The 17,964-nt window shown below is 41.0% G+C and overlaps 1 protein-coding gene across 4 annotated transcripts in view; it reads left to right on the top strand.

The window, feature by feature from the left end:
- LOC141224049 (sushi, von Willebrand factor type A, EGF and pentraxin domain-containing protein 1-like) overlaps positions 1–17,964 on the top strand; it is a 407,381-nt gene that overhangs the window by 337,606 nt on the left and 51,811 nt on the right. For all 4 annotated transcript variants that reach the window (XM_073666874.1, XM_073666873.1, XM_073666876.1 and 1 more), the window contains one exon: positions 4,760–4,856. In XM_073666874.1, coding sequence (XP_073522975.1) covers positions 4,760–4,856 — 97 coding nt within the window. The remainder of the gene's footprint in view (positions 1–4,759; positions 4,857–17,964) is intronic.

Genomic DNA, 17,964 nt, shown 5'->3' with positions numbered 1-17,964 from the left:
CTTTGTTTTTTTCCTCCTCCTCAATTTTTTAACATTGTCTATGTCATGTGTTTTCTAATTTATATTCTTCTGTCCGGTTCACTTTATACCTAATTAAGAATATTTTACTAATATGAATTTCTGGTCATGTGCTGGACTTATATAGGTGTTTCTACTGTTTTTTTTTTTCGTCTGCAAACTTGCAGACACTGCATACACGCATACCACATCAGTAAAATCTCTCTAATGCTAAACACATGTTTTTATTCCTCATGTCTCCAGGCTTTTTTTAAAAGACTGGGTGATAACATGTTCCCCAAAGTACATCTTTTTTTTTGGGTGGGGGGGTTTGGTACACATTCTGTTTTTATTTTTTTTCTCCAGAATTGACAAAGAAAACTTTGGTGCTCTTATATTCAGAACAAGGATATACAAATAATACAACGACGTGATGTTTTGGTCTTCATTCGTAGACCGTCATCAGACTCATCAATTGCCACAATGAGAGAAAGGAAGGAGCAGGTAAGAAGCAGGCTGTCGACACCGTCACTTGCCGGTGATGCGCTTACCACATTCCTTACCAGCCCCTTTCTTTCTTTCATGGTGTCAATCCAAGAGTCTGATGAAGGTCTGGAGGTTTAGACCAAAATGTCATTTGCATTATCTGAATGGCGAAATAATACACATTGTCGAAGGCTTCTTTGTCAATTTTATTATGGAGTGCACCCAACTGGATGGAGTACCATGTGGCTTACACTTTATTTCTCTAAAATTGGGTCTTGGTATAATATCGGCAAATGTTATATAATAATATTCTTAATCTTATTGTATTGACAATTATTTGCAGCTGCAAACAAGGGCGATTGCCACCATTATTGTCCTGTCTTCTTCTATCCTTTTTATTAAAGAAACGGTTCTCTCTTGTTTTCTGTCTTAGAGCAATTTGTACACAGTGCACAACATTTCCTTTGTAACCTCTGTTCCCAAGTTATATCAAATTGATGGTCAAACATTTCCGCTGTGGAAACTATACTTTTGTCCAGCATGAATTTCCTATTCATAATGGAATTAATCTTATGAATGGGGTTAGAAATTTCTATATTAAGATTGTATCCCCTGATAAGGGTTTGTAAAAAATAGTAGAGTGGACTGAATTGTATACACTTTCACTTGTAGGGGGCAAATCCAGATATGAGGCCCTTTTAGGGTGCGTTGACACAGTATTTTTTTAATGTTTTTTGGTGCAGATTATATTCCATAATTCCACAAAAAAAAGCTTCAAATCTTCTTGCAACAGGCTTCCCATTCATATGAATGAGAAAAAAGAGCTCATAGTACACATGTTGCAATTTTCTGATGTGCTTTTTAATGCGTACTAGAAAAATCATTTAATTCTCTGGTGTGTTTTCCATGTATAAATCTCCGAAAAATGCATGTTTTTGAGTTTTTTCTTTTTAGTTTTCTGCAATGGAAACGCATCAAAAAATGACACCCTATTGCTACACTTTATATTATAATTAAAATTGCTTCTCTTTTTTAACCCCTTCACGACATGTGCCGTACATGTACGGCACATGGTGTGTCTCTCCCTTTGGCACGGGCTCCAGTAATAAGCCCGCACCTTTCCGGGGACATGACAGCTGATCTGGCCAGCTGTCATGTGCCCCTAACAGCCGTGGGTGGAATCGCGATCCACTCGCGGCTGTTAACATGTTAAACGCAAATGTCAATCTCTGACAGCGGCATTTAACATGGCCGTGGTGGAAGGACGTCACTTGTCCCAACCATCAGAGCCCGAGTCACATGACCGAAGGTCGCCAATGGGTTGGCATGTCAACATGGGTTCTGCAGGAGACCCCTGCGGTTGTCATTGCCAGGATGCTATGAGCGCCACCCAGAGGTCAGAGCTCATAGCAAGAAAGCATTTCTGCTATACAAAGGCGATCTGATAATCGCAGCTTCTAGTCTCACGTGGAGACTATTGAAGCATGTAATAAGAAAAATATTTAAAAAATATTTTAAAAAAATTAAAAAAATCTAAAAGTTTAAATCACCCCCATTTGCCCCATTCAAAATACAACAATAAAAAAAACAAACATACACATATTTGGTATTGCCACGTTCAGAATCACCCAATCTATCAATATATACAAATAATTAATCAGCGCAATGAGAAAAAAAATCAAAACGCCTAATTATGTTTTTTTTGTCGCCACAAAATTCCAATAAAATGCAATAATGGGCGATCAAAACATCATATCTACCATAAAAAGGTATCAATAAAAACGTCAGCTCGGTGCGCAAAAAATAAGCTCTCATCCGGTCCAGGATCCTGAAAAATGGAGACGCTATGGGTTTTTGGATTTTTTTCCCCACTTAAATAAAAAAGAACCTATATATGTTTGGAATCTATGAACTTATAATGACCTGGAGAATCATAATGGCAGGTCAGTTTTAGCATTTAGTAAACATGGTAAAAAAAAAAAAAAACTGTGGAATTGCAATTTATTTGCAATTTCACCGCACTTGGATTTTTTTCCTGTTTTCCAGTACACAATATAGTAAAATCAATGGTGCCGTTCAAAAGTATAACTCGTCTCGCAAAAAATAAGCCCTCACATGGCCATATTGTCCGGAAAAAAAAAAGTTATGGCTCTGGGAAGAGAGGGAACAAAAAACGAAAACGCAAAAACGGAAAATGGCCTGGAGGGGAAGGGGTTAAGATAGATGTGGTAGATCTGAATGCAGTGTTTCTCTTGCAGTTATCTATGTTATTGTCTTCATAACACCCAGGTCTTTTTTTAATTTGCTCGTTTTCATATGCATAAATGTTGCTTCTAATTTTATCAGATTTTCTTTTTGTAAGCTGAGAAGGTTTGGGGCATTCACAGAACTGGTTAGGTCACTTTATACCATCTAGATTTCTGCCGCCAGTTCTTTTAATTGTTGATTATCATGCGTGATAATTTTTTAATTACTTCCATATCAATAGAAAGTTGTCCAGTCATTTCTAGTTCACACATCAATGAAACGCAGACCGTGGAAGCGTCAGAAGACCCAGACTGACCGTTGGGTGACCAAAGCTGAGATAGCTTCTTCATAGGCATATATAAGTTAGCTCACGTCATCAGACCCAGAAGTTGGATGGATTTACCAATGTGACAATGGTCCGCCTTTAAAGGTGTTTTCCCACAAACAAAGAACATTTTAATCAATAGATCTTTGAATAGAAATAATTTCCACAATTGGATGTGTTTAAAAAAATGTTCCTGTGCTGAGATAATCTTATAATTGTGCCCATGCTGTGTACTGTGTAATGGCTGTGTCTGACAGTGCAGGGACATGGTCTGGTCATACCGCATCTCCTGGGCAGGGGAGGAAGCTAAAGAGTATACAGACATTACAGCAGGAGGATTGCAGAGGATTCTTTCTGTGAGGCAAAACATTTCACTGCCTATTTTTAAGCAATGTTTTACCTCAAAGAAAGAATCACTTGTGATCCCCTGCTGCCAGTCTGTATCATCTCTTTTGCTTCCTCCCCTGCCCAGGAGCTGTGGTATGATCAGACCATGTTCCTGTATGGTCAGACACAGCCATTACACAGTACACAGCAGGGGCACATTTATAAGATTATCTCTGCATAAATACAATTAGAAATTAGTCTTTCAAACGTTTTTGGGTGCATTTTTTTTTCAGGCAACTTTTGTCCGTTTATTCTTTGTTTTTCCCTTTGACTTGTATCTGGCTGTGTGTTAAAAAATAAATGGAAAAAGTTTTTTTTTTATAAAAATAGATCTGATTTATAATAGAAAAAACAGTCAAATATTTAAAAAGTATACAACAGCACAAAACTAAATACAAGTTGGGGTCAAAAAATACCCCCTATCTCATAATATAAGACATCAAACCTGCTTGCATAGAAAATGCAACATATTACATACTGTGTAAAGTGCCAAGAGCAAAGAAAATCTGTGCAATATATGCAGGTCCAAGAAAATAAATAAGCCAAATAAAGTATACTGATTAATAATATAACAATACATGAATAAATATACAGTATAAATAATTATAAATATTACCAAAGTGAATACTACAAAAAAACAAGGAGGGATGCCAAAGGAGAAAAAGGGGGTATGAGGTGTAAATCCTGGAAATCTTCTCCAATGATTTTCACAGACCTAGACTTGTATAGGTACTTTTGATCCACGACACTCATCAAAAAATGATATATCCCTATTGTTTTTGGAGGGAAACATAGTCCACAAAAAACACAGACTTTTGAACAGCTCCATAGACTATAACGGCTTTGTGTTCTATCCGTAAAAGCCATGGATAAAACACATGTCTGAATGAAACCCATGTATGTTCTCTTTACAAAATACATCTAATAAAACAACATAAATGCACAATGATCTATGAGAAAGAGGCGGCACAGTAACTTTAGAACTTTGATACAAATTCCGTAAGTGACATATTCAGTTTTCAATAAAAGTAAATTTTAAAATATGCTACCACGTATCCTCCCATGTGGATCAAACATGGATTGTGGAGAGAGACAGCTGCATTCTGGCATAGGCAACCTACAGGTCTGTTTATGATACTCGATAGATGCTGTTCTGTTGCCTTGGCAGTTGCACAATTTAGCTTCCAGTTTCACTTTTCCAATCCCAATGTCATTTTTGGCAGGAGAGTACTAATGGAGGGATTGTTCAAATATTTCCATGTTCAAAATATAAAAAAGTAAAGTCAAAGTGTAATTTTTTTTTTTTTATCATTGCAGCCATATCGTGTGGTAACCCAGGAAATATAGATCATGGACAAATGCAATCTGAAGAATTTGTTTTGGGTTCAAGAGTCTACTACACTTGTAATCCAGGGTAATTATATACAGTTAAAGCCAAACATTTACTGTACATACACTTTAGCCACATTCATTAAAACCAAGTTTTTTACAAACTCTGACTTATAATCCAAGTATATATTCCATCTTGTAGAGTCAATGATTTATTTCAACTTTTATTTGTTTCATCACCTTCCAAGTAGCTCAAATGTTTACATACATGTGCTGAGGATTTAGTAGCATTGTCTTCAAAAGGATTGTCCACTACCCCTTCTTAATCCCTATCTTTCACCCCAGAAAAAAAACACCTATGCTCACATCCGATTCCGGCGCCAGTCCAGTGGTGTCAGCACTGGCACTCCCGGGGATCGGGTGACATTGTTATGTCACACAATCCCTGAAGCCAATCTGGCTTCACTCTCCCAACCTTCAGATGAATTACATACATCCGGAGGAAGTGAGAGATGCTTCTGAGTGCGGTTTTATGTCCATACAGTCAGAGCCACTGAGCTCACTGATTGGCTGCTGCGCTGTCGACATGATGTGAGCACAGCAGACAATGCTGTTCACTGGGAGCAGCTGCTTGTTTTCTTGTTTTGTAATATCACAAAATACTTGCCACTCAGATGAGTTAGATTTTTTTGAAATTTTAATGATAGTCCAATATTTAGTACAACAAGTCAGACATTTCAGTCCTCAAGACCTTCATCAGTGTACTAAAGCATAAAAAAAAGCATAAACCATATAAACCATGTATTTACAATCAAATGAAAATTAAAAATAAAACAAAAAGTGTCAAAATTGAGAAAGCGTAAAAAAATGCATGGAGCCGTAATAACATCATTCATTGTCACAAGGTCAAGCAATATGTATGTATAAGACTCCTACCAGACTGCTCAGGGAGAAAAATTGGGAAGTTTGGAAGAACACAACGTCCTTAGAGATAGGTGATCTGTAAGAATAAACAGATGAGACAGCCAGCCACCTCGAATAGAAAGTAGTAAGGAGAACCAATGTAAGAAAACATACCAGGAGAAGGAGACAGCACTATGAGGCGGCGAGTCAGACACGGCATCCACCGTTGGTTCCTGGTGTCGCCAAGCCTCAGTGAGAGTGAAAGCCATAAACAGGTTGAGGGCAGGACTATTCGCCGAAGCCAAACTTCTCTATTTTTTTCCCTGATGAATCTGGTAGGAGTCTAAGGTGGAGACCATCAGGGAGCACACAAACAAGTAAGACATAAAAATGAGCTATCATTAAGGCAAAAAAATATGCAAATAGCTGATTTTGCAAGTTTTCCCACTTACAAAGAATGGAGGTCAGAAAAACACATTGTAGGATTTTTACATAATAAATTTGCATTTCATTGCATGAAATAAGTATTTGATACAATAGAAAAACAGAACTTAATATTTGGTACAGAAATCTTTATTTGCAGTTACAGAGGTCGGATGTTTCCTGTAGTTCTTGACCAAGTTTACACACACTGCAGCAGGGATTTTGGCCCACTCCTCCATACAGATCTTCTCCAGATCTTTCAGGTTTCGAGACTGTAGCTGGGCAACATTAAGTTTCAGCTCCCTCCAAAGATTTTCTATTGTGTTCAGGTCTAGAGACTGGCTAGACCACTCCAGGATCTTGAAATGCTTCTTATGGAGCCACTCCTTAGTTGCCCTGGCTGTGTGTTTTGGGTCATTGTCATTCTGGAAGACCCAGTCATGACCCATCTTCAATGCTCTTATTGAGGGAAGGAGGTTATTGGCCCATCCATCCTCCCTTCAATATGGTGCAGTCATCCTATCCCCTTTGTAGAAAACTCCCCCAAAGTATGATGTTTCCCTGACCATGCTTCACAGTTGGGACGGTGTTCTTAGAGTTGTACTCATCCTTCTTCTTCCTTCAAACATAGCGAGTGGAGTTGATACCAAAAAGTTCTATTTTGGTCTCATCTGACCACATGACCTTCTCCCATTCCTCCACTGGATCATCCAGATGGTCATTGGCAAACTTCAAACGGGTCTGGACCTGTGCAGGTGTGAGCAGGCGAACCTTGCGTGCCCTGCAGGATTTTAATCCATGATGGCGTAGTCTGTTACTAGCGGTAATGTTTGAGACTGTGGTCCCAACTCTCTTCAGGTGATTGACCAGGTCCTCCCATGTAGTTCTGGGCTGATTCATGCCCCATTCTCAGAATCATCCTTATTCAATGAAGCAAGATCTTGCATGGAGCCCCAGACCGAGGAACATTGACAGTCATCCTGTTACTTCCATTTTCTAGTAATTGTGCCAACAGTTATTTCCTTCTCACCAAGCTGCTTGCCTATTGTCCTGTAGCCCATCTCAGCCTTGTGCATGTCTACAATTTTGTCACTCGTGTCCCTAGACAGTTCTTTGGTCTTGACCATGGTGGAGATGTTGGAGTGTGATTGATTGAGTGTGTGGTCAGGTGTCTTTTATACAGGTAACAAGTTCAAACAGGTGCAATTAATACAGATACTGAGTGCAGAGTAGGAGGGCTTCTTAAAGAAAAACTAACAGGTCTGTAAGAGCCAGAATTCTTGCTGGTTCGTAGGTGATCAAATACTTATTTCATGCAATAAAATGCAATATAATTATTTAAAAATCATACAATGTGATTTTCTGTTTTTCATTTTTAGATTCCGTCTCTTATAGTTGAATTGTACCTACGATAAAAATTACAGACCTTTCCATTCTTTGTTGGTGGGAAAACTTGAAAAATCGTCAGTTTATCATATACTTTGTTTCCTCACTGTATATGTCAGAAAACTTCCAAAAGTGATATTATTTTAAAAAACTGCACCACTTCATGTATTAAAAACCACAATCGGGAAGTTCATGTGCTTCATAGGAATTACATTGTTTCAACTAATATGTTGCTTTAACCTCACATTTTTCACTTTCACAAGCTGTAATGAGAGAAAATGTATCCAAAAATGTATCATGCAATTTCTACTGAACACGGCAGTACTGCATATATGGTCGAAAGCAACTGTTTGGTCATATGGTACAGCATGAAAGTTAAAGTGTGCTATTAGATGTTTAGGGCACAAATTTGACTGGAATAATTTGCGGACATGATGTCAGATTTGCAGTGCCCGCAAGGAGATGACACAGCAGAAACCTCTTACAAGTGACCCAATTTTAGACACTACCAACCGTTATTACAACCGTCTAAGGGTGTAATTACCTTTTTGAACCTATAGATGCACACAAGTTTATAACATTGAGATGTGAAAATGAAAAATTATGTTCTTTTCCCAATAAAATTATGCTTTAGCTCCAAATGTTTAACTTTCACAAGGAGTGATTGGAGAAATTGCACCCTAAAATTTGTAAATCAATTTCTCACAAATGTGGCAATATACTATGTGTGGTTGAAAACTAATGTTTGGACACACTGTAGTACTTGGAAGGGAAGAAACGTTATCTGGGTTTAGGAGAGCAAATTTATCTAGAATGGTTTGCAGCCACCACTTGCAGAGCCCTCAAGGTGCCAGAACAGCAGAAAATAATCCTAAAGTGACCCATTTTTTTAAACTACTCTCATCAAGGAATTTATCTAGGAATGTGGTGAACATTTTGAACCTACAATTGATTCACGCAATTTTATAATGCTGGATTCTGGAAACAAAAAATTATTTATTTTCCACTTACGTGTTATTTTAGCCCCAAATTTTTCATTCTCACGAGTAATAGGAGAAAATGGACAGCTCAGTTTGTAAAGCAATTTCTCCCGAATGCAGCAATACCCAATATGTGGTCAGACGCACATGGCAGGGCTCAAAAGGGAATCACTATTAGGCTTTTGAAGTGCATTACTTTTGGCCAGTAATAAGTTTGTAGACTCTATTTGCACAACTTCCAAGGTGCCAGAAGAGCAGAAACCCATCCAGATGTCCTCATTTTAGAAACTGCACCTCTCAAGGAATTCATCTAGAGGTGTAGTGTGCATTTTAACCCCATTGGTGTTTAACCAATTTCTTTGCGTTGGGCTGTGTAAAAAATCAAATGATACATGTGTCACAATAATTAGTTGATTTATTTTGAAATGTTTAATGTATACCCTTGCTAATAAGGAAAAAAGTAAATAAAAATTTACTACGCTATTTCTCTCAAGTACAGAAAAAAACATAATTTTAGTAGTGATGAGCGAGCACTAAAATGCTCGGGTACTCATTTGAGTCGAGCAAATTGAAATGCTCGAGTGCTCGGTCCAAGTAACGAGCCCAATGTAAGTCTATGGGAAACTCAAGCATATTTCCGGTGGCTCCACCCGGCGGACTGCAGAGGGCCTAAAAATTGCCCAAATCGATGGGAACAGTGCTCAAATTACATAGATGGGAACAGTGCTCAAATGCCTCCATGGGGAAGACCCTTGGAGGCATTTCTGACTCCCAGGTCACTGCTGTCAACAACGTTGTCAGAGGTATTACGCCACTTTTACGGACTCACAATAAAACATACAAAAACAAAAACAAAATGGATTTTCCTGGGAAATATGTTAATGAACATCCTTTCCAGGATAATGGACTTGTATATAAGGCAAAATAAATAACCAAAAACAAAAATGCTCCTCCCCACCTTGGGCTATGTTGCACTTTTGCATTGCTTTCAACCAAGACAAATGCATTCACCGGGAAATGTAATTTTAACATTTTACAACCTTATCTGGCCATGTGGTATGTGACACATCATCAGACACATCCTGTTTCATTTATGAAGGAGGGATTGCGAACACAATTTTTACAGCCTTACTATTCTTAAAAGGCCAGCAGTCGGCCCTCGCTATTGTTAGAGAGGCATCAGCCAGCTATGCTTTGTTGCTCCCATTATTAATGAGTGGGTCTCCTATACTGTTATTGCGTATGCAGTGACTGGAAGCACTGCCAAAAATTTGGACGCAACCCAATACTCCTTTGAAGAGACATAGAGGAAGGTTTCAGTAAAAAAAATGTTCCCATTATAAAGGAGCGAGTTTCCTATAGTGGTAATGTCCATGCTGTGACTGCAAGGGCTGCCAAAATTTGGTAAAAACCCCACTAACAATTTAAAGACACATAGAGCTGAGGCCACAGGTATGAGTACGACATGTTCCCATTAGAAAGGAGAGGGTCTGCTATATAGTTATAAGGTATGCAGTGAGTCCAACGGCTGCTAAAATTTAGGAAAAACCCCACTAACAATTTAAAGACACACAAAGCTGGGCCACAGTAACGAGTACGACATGTTCCCATTAAAAATGAGAGGGTCTGCTATTCAGTTTTAGGGTATGCAGTGAATCCAACGGCTGCCAAAATTTAGGAAAAACCCTACTAACAATTTAAAGACACATAGAGCTGGGTCACAGTAACGACATGTTCCCATTAGAAATGAGAGGGTCTCCCATACTGTTTGCCTATGCATCAACTGCAATGGCTGTCAAAAATTTGGAGGCACTCAAATGCTCCTTGCAAGAGACGTAGAAGTCGGAGGGCCTCATGAAAACAATGTTCCCATTATTAGGAAATGTGTCTCCCATACTGCTTGCCTTAAGCAGTGAAGCAACAGCTGCCAAAAATATGAAAGAACTCCAATGCTCCTTGCAAGAGACATAGATATGTTGATATGGTACATATGGTGGTGATATGGTGGAAGAGAATGAGGAAGCGGATGCGGAGAAGGAGGAGGACAAGAGCAAATATACAAAATCAGGAAGCGTATACCCATGTCTGGGCGTGAAGACAGAGGAGCATGGGAATAGAGTTAGAACTCCTCAAAAAAAGACACTGTATTTGAGTTTATGTTACGCTGCTATCATTCGGTGATGTTGAGAAGTCTGGCCCAATCCAGCCCCTGTTCATTTTTATAAGAGTAAGCCTGTCAGCATTTTCAGTTGACAGGCTGATGCGCCTATCGGTTATAATTTCACCTGCGGCACTAAAAACACGCTCTGACAAAACGTTAGCGGCAGGGCAGGCCAGGACTACAGTTGAGCCACCCCCGTAGTGTTCGAGTTCAGTTCGGTTCGTCGAACACCCGTATGTTCGTCAAACTGTTCGTCGAACTGTTCGTCGAACACCTTCGAACACCGTTAAAATCAATGGCAGGCAAACAAAAACACATAGAAACACATAGAAAACACCTTCAAAGGTGTCCAAAAGCTGACAAACTGCTCAGAAGACACAACTAACACATGGAAAAGTGACAAGTACATATAGTCATGCGAAAAGAAAAGAGGTGGAGGAGTAAAAGGAGGGGGAGACACAGATATAGGCATGTCATGCCCTTCTAAAACCAAAAAAGTGCAAAGCCGATACGGCCAGTCCGTTCCTGCCCGTGCGACCTCCGTGTCGCCGGGTTTGTGCCAGAGCTGCGGTGAACCCTGACGGCGAGCCCCCCTCTCCCAATACTGGTGCCTGTCCGCTGGTGGGTCGAGCGAACCCCCCTGCGGTGGAGGCAGGTCTAAGCTTTTTAATTTAAATTGTCTCTGTAATTTGAATGAGTACACTTTAAATCCTTTTACAAGGATCTATTGGAGGGCAAGTCTGATGCCAGCAGCCGTGGGAATTCCAGCTCCAGTAGCGTCCACTAAAGCTGCTGCAGTTAAAAAGCTTTTATAAGGATCGAGCTTGGCGGTCCACCGCAAGGCGTCCTACCGCCAGTCCCAGCCCCTGTGCCTTGGGGTGCCTCCCCGATGCTCTTCACTGAGTGTCCCGGGGGCCCAAAGCATTTTCTTTGAAAAAATTAAGTGTCCAAACTACAGGTGGTGTAGCTTGCTTAACAGGTGGGATAATCCGCTGACTAGCAGACACTGCTACTAGGTCCAAAGTATTTCCTGGGCTAGATGCAGTTAAAAATTTGTAATTAGATCTACAGGCGGTGGCTACTCCGCTGACTAGCAGACACTGCTACTAGGCCCAAAGTATTGCCTGGGCTAGATGCAGTTAAAAATTTGTAATTAGATACTCTTGTTGGATGCTGAGAAAGCATTCCATAGAGTCTCCTGGCACGCCATATATTATTCTCTTAAAAAGCTTGGGGTAGGGGTCTAGGGGACCCTTTTATAGCCAAAATCATGGCCCTGTATCGCAATCCGTCAGCTAGGCTGAAGATAAATGGAACATTTTCATCACCTTTCATAATCATCAATGGGACATGGCAGGGATGTCCTCTGTCCCCTCTCTTATACATCCTAGTGATGGAGCACCTGCTCTCATCAATTCGCGATAACCCCAATATTAGGTGGATTGAGGTGGGAGGCACCGAGTACAAGTGCTCTGCATTTGCTGATGATGTCCTAGTATATATCACTCAATCACATATATCCATCCCTGCTGTTATGGCTGAAATTGATCACTTTGTTACATGGTCAAATTTTAAAATCAATGCAGCGAAGTCTGAGGCCCTCGATGTCTCCCTCCCCAAATCCATACAGGATTCCATCCAGTCCAACTTTCCCTTTGCCTGGCCCTCACAGGGTATCAAATACTTAGGAATTCGTATTCATAGAGACCTCTTCCGTCTATTTTATCTTCATTTTGGGCCCTTTATTGAACAACTCCATAAAGATCTTACTTCTTGGACGGTGAAGGATTTTTCCTGGTTCGGCAGAATAAGTATACTAAAAATGAACGTCCTACCTAAACTCTTATACCATTCCCGTGGTAATTCCCTCAAATTTTTGGAAAAGACTACGCAGTAGCTTTTAGTCTCCCCAGGATGACACAGGTGGGGCAGATGGTGGTTTTACCGGCCCGCTAGTAACATAGTAACATAGTTTGTAAAGCCGAATAAAGACTTGCGTCCATCAAGTTCGACCTGTTAGTTCTGTAATTACTAAAGTTGATCCAGAGGAGGGCAAAAACCCCAAATGATTTGGCCAATCTTCACCTGAGGAAAAATTCCCTCCCGACTCTGAAACCAGCAGTCAGAATAAATCCCTGTATCAACTTACTATTTTATTTTATTTTTAAGTATATGCTGAAATCTGCCTGGTATCTAGAAATGCATCCAGTCCCCGCTTGAACTGGTGTAGTGAATCCGACATTACCGTCTCCTCACTCAGTGAATTCCATATTCTCACTGCTCTTACCGTAAAGAACCCCTTCCTATGCTGGTGCTGAAACCTTTTCTCTTCCAGTCTTAGTGAATGCCCTCTTGTTACCGTAATATTCCTCCTTTTGAACAAATCCCTGGCAAGGTCTCTTTACTGTCCCCTTACATATTTGTACACATTTATTATGTCCCCCCTCAACCTTCTCTTTTCCAGGCTGAATAGTCCTAGTTTTGCCAACCTCTCTGGGTATTGCAGTCCCTCCATTCCCTTTATTAAGGCCGCATTGTAGCACAGTGAGCTTTGCATTGCAACTTATGCTTCATATCCATGTGACGGTTCATGCATGAAGTACTCAAACTATGTATTTTTTGGCCTCTACTTAGCTTTTGGTGACAAATGTTACAGATAACACGAGTTGGGTCATCCTTAGCGATCTGAAAAAATGCACAGGCTATGCAAGGTTTAGAGCCCATGCGACTCTGCTACTAGCAATACTATCAAATGATTGGCTGGGTTAGATGCAGAGCGTCTGGGTTTGGTTGGGGGTCCCCACAGTCTGCCTAGGCTAGATGCAGTTAAAAATTCTCATTAGATACACAGGCGGTGCAGCTTGCTTCGCAGCTGGGCTAATACGCCCAAAGTATTGGTAGACTCTATACTAAATAAGGAAGGATTCACTGACTGTGGTGGCCCCTCCGTGGGCCGTGGCAATTGGTAGAGATTTGGTGGATGATTATAGGAGAAAGCTTCTTAATAGAGAAAGTTGGTGGATTTATACTTTAAATACACGTGTACCAGCGGGTTTAAACATCAGACATGATTTGATGTATCATTATGAGTGATCATTTATAGATTATTATTATATATATGTTCTTTTTTTCTTCTTTTCTTTTTATTTTTGATTATTTACATTTATATGCATTGTTTCTATGCTATACGATTTTAACATGGTATGTGTGTTTAAATTTCTGATTAACTCAGCCTTGAACAGGTGCATAACAGGACATGACATATAAATACCACTTCCTTGCTGTTTTTTTGCTATGCAATGATTAAGAACTCATATATATATTGTGCAGAAAGAAGGGTGAAAGTCCGCCCAGGCTGGAGGAAATTGGAGTTTCATAACACATATTTGAACTGGAGAGGAATTAGAGGCCTGCAATGGCCACAGGTACTAATGGAGGTAATCAAGGTAGGGAGAGAGGCAAGAGGTCCTGTCATCTTAGTTATACAGGCCGGGGGAAACGATATAGCTTATCACTAGAGCGCATAACTAATGGCAATAATGAAACTAGACACTGAGCGCTTCAGAGAATTTTTCACAAAACTAACTATAGTATGGTCAGAGATTGTGCCGAGAACGGTATGGCAAGGTGCGTGAGACATCACGGCCATCGAAAGGACAAGGCAGGTAATAAATATTCGGATGGCAAAATTTATAAGAGACAGAGGCTGTGTAGTGATACGACACCGACAACTGGAAGGAGATAAAGCAGGCCTCATACGGCCCGACGGTGTTCACTTAATGGATATTGGACTGGACATATTACTGTCAGGACTCCAGGACGGAGTGGAACAAGCGTTAAGAGTGATAGATGGGGGTTGGAGTCCTGCATACGAGTAAGCAGGATCTTCCGTGGCCTGGAAATAGAAAGGACATGTTGGAGAGTTACACTTGTTGGCCAACTTGCCGTTGTGGAGACTGGAGACACAGGGCATGCTGCAACAAACTGAATTATTTGAGAAATAAAATGCATTTCTAATGGAATGAGTATAAAGAGTTAATAAAGCTGTGACCGATCCTCGCCCATCCAGTTGTAAGAGTTACATGATTGTATTGTCAATGAAAGGGGGGCGTTAGGGGGCTGAGCGTCTGGGTTTGGTTAGGGGTCCCCACAGTCTGCCTAGGCTAGATGCATTTAAAAATCATTATTAGATACACAGGTGGTGCAGCTTGCTTCGCAGCTGGGTTACTACGCTGACTAGCAGACACTGAAGCTTTGGAGCAGACCTCTGAGTAAACAGCTCTTCAGACTCAACCATCTGTGTTACCCCAAGCCATAGTGTATGTATTTTCTTACGGTTAAAAGGGGGGGGGGAGACCCAACCCACCTCTAATTGATTATGGCAACGTCTCGTAAAACAAAGCAAGGGGACTCCAAAAAGAGTCTGCATTTTTTCCAAAAATTTGTGGCACAGACACCACTTAAGTGGCATCAATTGTCCCAGAGTTGCTTAAAATGGTTGGTTAGAATGAATACCACACACTTCCACTATGCCCAAAATTATTTTCCAGACAAGATGCAGCTAAAAATTATTAGTAATTTGCAAGCTGGTGGAGCTTAGTATAGATGGCATAATAGAATGAGTACCGCACACTGCTACAGGCCCAAAATTATTTTCCAGACAAGATGCAGCTAAAAATTATTAGTAATTTGCAAGCTGGTGGAGCTTAGTATAGATAGCATAATAGAATGAGTACCGCACACTACTACAGGCCCAAAATTATTTTCCAGACAAGATGCAGCTAAAAATTATTAGTACTTTGCAAGCTGGTGGAGCTTAGTATAGATGGCATAATAGAATGAGTACCGCACACTGCTACAGGCCCAAAATTATTTTCCTGACAAGATGCAGCTAAAAATTATTAGTAATTTGAAAGCTTAAAACGGTTGGTGAGGTGATTTTACAAAATCCTCAAGCTTTTACTCTCCCCAGGATGACACAGGGGTGGAAAAGTCCTTACGGATCCATGATTGGATCATCTTTATGAACGTGAGTCTGTCTACATTCTCAGTGGACAGCTGCGTGCGCTTATCTGTCAGCACACCACCAGCAGCGCTGAACACACGTTCAGAGAGAACGCTGGCTGCTGGGCATGACAAGATCTCCAAGGCGTAAGTGGCGAGCTCCAGCCATTTATCCAGATTGGAAGCCCAAAAAGAGCAAGGGTCCAGTGACACAGTCATGGCTTCGATGTTTACTTGGAGATACTCCTGTACCATCGTCTCTAGGCGTTGACTATGGTCAGACTTCTTGTCTCCTGTGGCCTTGCAAAGGATGGGCTAAAAAAGCTGTGAAATGATTAAGCAAAATTGCTGTTACCAGCAGATACTGTGTTTCTGTTACGGTTTGAGTGCTGAATAGAGATGAGCGGTGTTCGACTAGAACTGTTCGCCAATCTCAAATTCGAGCTGTTTTGGGCGGTGTTCGAGTTGTTCGACGAACCCGAACGATTTGCAAAAAATTCGGCTGTTCGAGGTTATGTTCGATAACTGTTCGTGCACCAAAAGCGTGTCCTGCATGTCTGGCGCTATTTAGAGCACCAATCATGCAGGGATTGTCTGCCACTCACTGTAATGCCACAGCCATGGTGGATGTGGCATTACAGTGATTGCCCAAATCGATGGGAACAGTGCCAACAGTGAAACATGAAAAGCCGGCAATTCAGCAGCGGCATACACCTGTACCCGACAATTTAGAACCGAAAGAATAGAGCTTCACACATAGATTAGATAGATATAAACATGTCAGCCACATATATACGAAGTACAGTGAAAGTGCTGCTTACTGTACTTGTCATTTAGCGTAAAGGATTTATCAAAAAAAATAATAGTGTTTTCATGCACCGTCTCTTTAAAAAAGCCGGCCGGCAATTCAGCAGCGGTACCCGACAATTTAGAATAGAAAGAATAGAGAATCACACATAGATTAGATAGATAGATAGAAACATGTCAGTCACATATATATGAAGTACAGTGACAGTGCTGCTTACTGTACTTGTCATTTAGCGTAAAGGATTTATCAAAAAAAATAATAGTGTTTTCATGCACCGTCTCTTTAAAAAAGCCGGCCGGCAATTCAGCAGCGGTACCCGACAATTTATAACAGACAGAATAGAGCTTCCCACATAGATTAGATAGATAGAAACATGTCAGTCACATATATATGAAGTACAGTGATAGTGTTGGTTACTGTACTTGTCATTTAGTATTAAAACAAAGGATTTATTATTAAAAAAATTGGCGTGGGGTTCCCCTTAATTTTAGGCTCTAGCGGAGGTTAAGCAGACGGCTGGGGCAGATGTTTGAAGCCTGGGAAGGGGGTAATACCCACGGAGCTTCCCAGGCTACTAATATCAGCCCCCAGCTGAATACATAGCCTTTACTAGCTATTAAAATGGGGGACCCCCCAAAAAAATGACGTGGGGTCCCCCCTAATTTAATAGCTAGCAAAGGCTAGGCAGACAGCTGGGGGCTGATATTAATAGCCCAGGAAGGGAGCCATGAATATTGGCCCCCTCCCAGGCTAGAAACACCAGCCGTCAGCCGCCCCAGAAATGGCGCATTCATAGGATGCGCCAATTCTGGCACTTAGCCTCGCTCTTCCACGCTGCCCTGGTGCGGTGGCAGGGGGTAATAGGGTTGGGGTTGATGTCAGCTTATAATGCCAGCTGACATCAAGCCCAGGTTAGTAATGGAGAGGCGTCTATAAGACACCCCCATTACTAACCCCATAGTCAAAGTTAAAAAAAACACAAACACCCAGAATAAAGTCCTTTAATTGAAATAAAGACACAATCCTTTATTGTTCTAAATTAAACCATACTTACCGTCACGCCCATTCCAGCTGAAGCCAACGATCTCCTGCAATAAAAGAAAAATAATAAAGCAACCTCATCCTTACCTTTCCATGGTTCCCACGACAGCTTCAGCTCTGCTACATCGAGATGACAGGCTGGACCGCAGCAGAACGCTGCCATCCAGCCTCTCATCCCGCAGACACTGAGAAGCGCAGGCTTGCTTGCGCTGCTCAGCGTCTCTCTGTGACGACATCCAGATGAGCCGAGTTCATGTCCAATGAACTCGGCTCACCTCATGCACGTCACTGACAGCGTGGGAAAATTCTCACGCTGAAGCGATGAGTGCAGGAGAATTCTCCCACGCTGTCAGTGACGTGCATAAGGTGAGCTCATGTCCAATGAACTCAGCTCACCTCCTGCACGTCACTGACAGCGTGGGAGAATTCTCCTGCACTCAGCGCTTCAGCGTGAGAATTCTCCCACGCTGAAGCGCTGAGTGCAGGA

The sequence above is a fragment of the Phyllobates terribilis genome, unplaced genomic scaffold (assembly GCF_046119375.1).
Source record: "Phyllobates terribilis strain yellow unplaced genomic scaffold, ASM4611937v1 Scaffold_2__4_contigs__length_985480577, whole genome shotgun sequence".
Lineage (NCBI taxonomy): Eukaryota > Metazoa > Chordata > Amphibia > Anura > Dendrobatidae > Phyllobates > Phyllobates terribilis.
Note: the sequence above shows the minus strand (reverse complement) of the source record. Positions and strands in the feature narration are given on the sequence as shown.